Here is a 3049-nt window from a genome sequence, read left to right on the forward strand (position 1 = left end):
TAGGCCCAGAAAGGCTGGAACCACAATTTTCAACAATGTGTCCTGACTCTCTTTCTCCTACTCTGAGATGAAACGGCCCCAGAGGAGCAGAGATCAGAGTCAGATGGGGAGGGCCCTGGTCCAGCTCCAGAGCATCAAATGAGATTACAAAAGGATCTAAGGGGGGGAAATGAAAGAGAAGTTTACATATCAGATGTTGGTTTTGAAACAGTCTTTTTGAGCTCAGGAAATTGGAGGCAGATACCATGTGGGGAACCAAGCTGGGCTGTCTGTTCATCCATCTCTCCTGAGCAGCTCTGACACTTCATATTAAATGGGGTGGTATCGTTTGTGGTTGATCTTTTTCCTACAAGTTGGGCAAATGTTAGCATTCTTAAGGGAATCATGGGGGCACTGGCTACAGAAGAAGTGGCCACACTCTGTAGAGACAATGAGACGTCCATTCTGCACAATCTCTGAGTATCCGTCCATGCAGATGGGACAACTGACAGTACCAGAAGGCCTGAGTCCTGTGACCCCCTCGTCCCTGGAGTTTCTGGGAGTGTGGGTGGTCACATACACATCTCTGTCCCTGGACAACTCCTCATCATCACTGCTCACTATGCAGCTGTCAGCATGGTCTTGGCACAGTCTCCTTGTGTTCCTCCTTGGCCTCCTCCTTTCATCAACAATCACAACAGAGTCATTGTGAGTCAGGTCAATGACGATGGGCTCTAAAGATTCACAGGTGAGGTCCACAATTTCATCTCCAGCAGTTTCCACAAGTTCTATGAGTTCTTCTTCCAAGGAAATCTCAGGGGTGGAGGCTGCTTCCTGAGTTTGCTTCTGGGCTTGTCTAGAACTTACTGTTCCACCACGGCACTTTCTTGTACTCATTGTGCTCCTTGGCTCCAACCTACAGAAAGGAAAGTGATCTCTACCCAGGTTTGCAGTGAAGTGGAATATTTTCAACCTTTCATGCCTTCTGGTTTCTCATCCTCTGGCTTACAAAGAATTTGGAGCCAGGCAGATTTCAGTATCTTCGAGTCCTGTCACGGGGCTGTGCTGGTCCGGCAGGGGCCACCCCCAACACACTCTGCATCAATATTCTAAATTGTACACCCAGTTGGTTCTGATTAACACACGATCAGATGCTGTTGAATTTCTTTCCTTACTATATGAGGCACAAATATCTTGGTAACTCTATTATATGATATGGCATCTGAAGACAATTTGTTTTCAATCTTTTCTTGTATAGCTCCAAAATCACCAGAACAATAATATTGTTCATTTTCAATACATAACTCTACTATGTACATATATTGAAAATTTAAATACCAATCACTGATGTTCAGATTTGATTAAAATTCTTCAAATTAGAACATATATTTTGACTTAAATTTGAGGTAATAACTCATTTGGCATATAAGCAAATATTAATTACTTGTCTTGTGAAAAGCAGTATCATAGGATCATATATTTTAAAGCATCTTTATAATTTAAACTCTACAGAATTATTCTAGATTTTTTCACTATACCTTTGTTGAAGGACTAAATTAGAAATTATAAAAAATTGATCATGGTGCATAATTCTCATGGGAGATGGCAATATCAGAAAGATTATTGAGGCATGAATGATATAACATATCCAGATAAAGTTTAATTTGTGGCTTTAGGGAGGATTGTTTAATTTCTATGAAATTATTCCCCTTTATATGAAAAGTTTGTAATGCTTCAGAAAGGGTAGGTAGGTGTTGTTCCCTTCCATCCCCTCCCCACACACCTGGCCTAAATGATTAAAATGGATCCAATAAATGCATGACAATTGGTTGCAACTACCACTCCAAAAATGTCATAGAATACACAGAATGGTAGTCATTGTGTTTCATAATGAATGTATGGTGCTATCTAGCAAGACTTCTGGTTCAACTTTATGTCTTAGTACTCTATGAGTATCCCTGAGAAGGCAAGAAAGAAGATCAGTTATATGGAAGTGGTATGAAAAGCAGAAGAAGAGGCAAAGAAAAGGTACTGAATGTTCAAATATTTTGTCAATAAGCATTTTGATATTTGAGGATTAATTATGATGACATGCCAAAATTCAGAACAAAAGAGAGCAGAAGAAAATGCTACTAACATGTTGTTAGTGTAATGAATGAGCACAGACAATGAATAAACTTTTGTTGAAAAATGAATCTGGCTCATTAGTAAGTTTCAATTGCATTAACTCCAAGTCTTCTAAATCAGAGGAAACTCGCTTGGGTGTTTTCCTGTCTTTCCTCAACAGTCAGAAGTCCTGCAATTATGGCCAAATATTTCCTATTTGTAGAATGACTGTTATTTACCCCATGTCTTGTTTATTCTCTATAAATTCATTATTCTTCATAACAGAATTCCCCACAAGTGTTTCATGTATTTTCACACTTATAGGGGTTGCTTCCTAACCAGTTAAAGTTAGATTAAAAGAGCCTGAATTTGTTTATACATTAGTATAATCACTTCAACCTTGTCTCCACATTGTGAAACTTTTTTAATCCAAATGACTCATTTGTCTGTATTTTATCAGTAACTATCAGTCCTTGAACATATCTACTTATACCAAAACAAATAACTTACTTCTAATTATATTTATACTTCTAAATATATAGATCTATAATCCAAAAAAGCCAATTCAGAGCTTCAGTGCAGAGCTAACAATACAGAATCCCAGATATCTCTTTTTACTAGGCTAACTATACTTTCATGAATTTTAAGTTTATAAAATGATATTTTGCAAATTATTACATTAACTTTTGTACATAATAGTATTCTATAAACTGGCATTTTAAACATTCTTTTAAGAAGTATTGTCAAGACAATGTGTACTTAAAGCCTACAACCTACACAGAAATGAGAAATAGAAGCACAAGTTAGGTGCCAGGAGTAGATATTTTACTTATTCAATGAATTTGAAATAAGTACTAGCTGCTTCTTACCTCATTATGCTACAGTCCCACTCTCAGGACACTGTTTTCCATGCAGCAAAAGTATTCAGTGACAGCTCTTGCCCAAGCAGTGACACAGAGAACTG

General features: G+C 37.7%; 1 protein-coding gene across 1 annotated transcript; it reads right to left on the minus strand.

The window, feature by feature from the left end:
• Positions 1 to 309: 309 nt before the first annotated feature.
• On the minus strand, positions 310 to 876 carry LOC124975841 (E3 ubiquitin-protein ligase RNF4-like). Its single transcript, XM_047538347.1, has one exon. The coding sequence runs from the start codon at positions 874 to 876 to the stop codon at positions 310 to 312; it is 567 nt and encodes a 188-aa protein (XP_047394303.1).
• Positions 877 to 3049: the final 2173 nt, after the last annotated feature.

This window comes from Sciurus carolinensis, unplaced genomic scaffold (genome assembly GCF_902686445.1).
Source record: "Sciurus carolinensis unplaced genomic scaffold, mSciCar1.2, whole genome shotgun sequence".
NCBI classification, from domain to species: domain Eukaryota; kingdom Metazoa; phylum Chordata; class Mammalia; order Rodentia; family Sciuridae; genus Sciurus; species Sciurus carolinensis.

Bases quoted from the DNA above. Each gene is read 5' to 3' on its own strand.
- LOC124975841 (XM_047538347.1), bottom strand. From the start codon at position 876: ATGAGTACAAGAAAGTGCCGTGGTGGAACAGTAAGTTCTAGACAAGCC.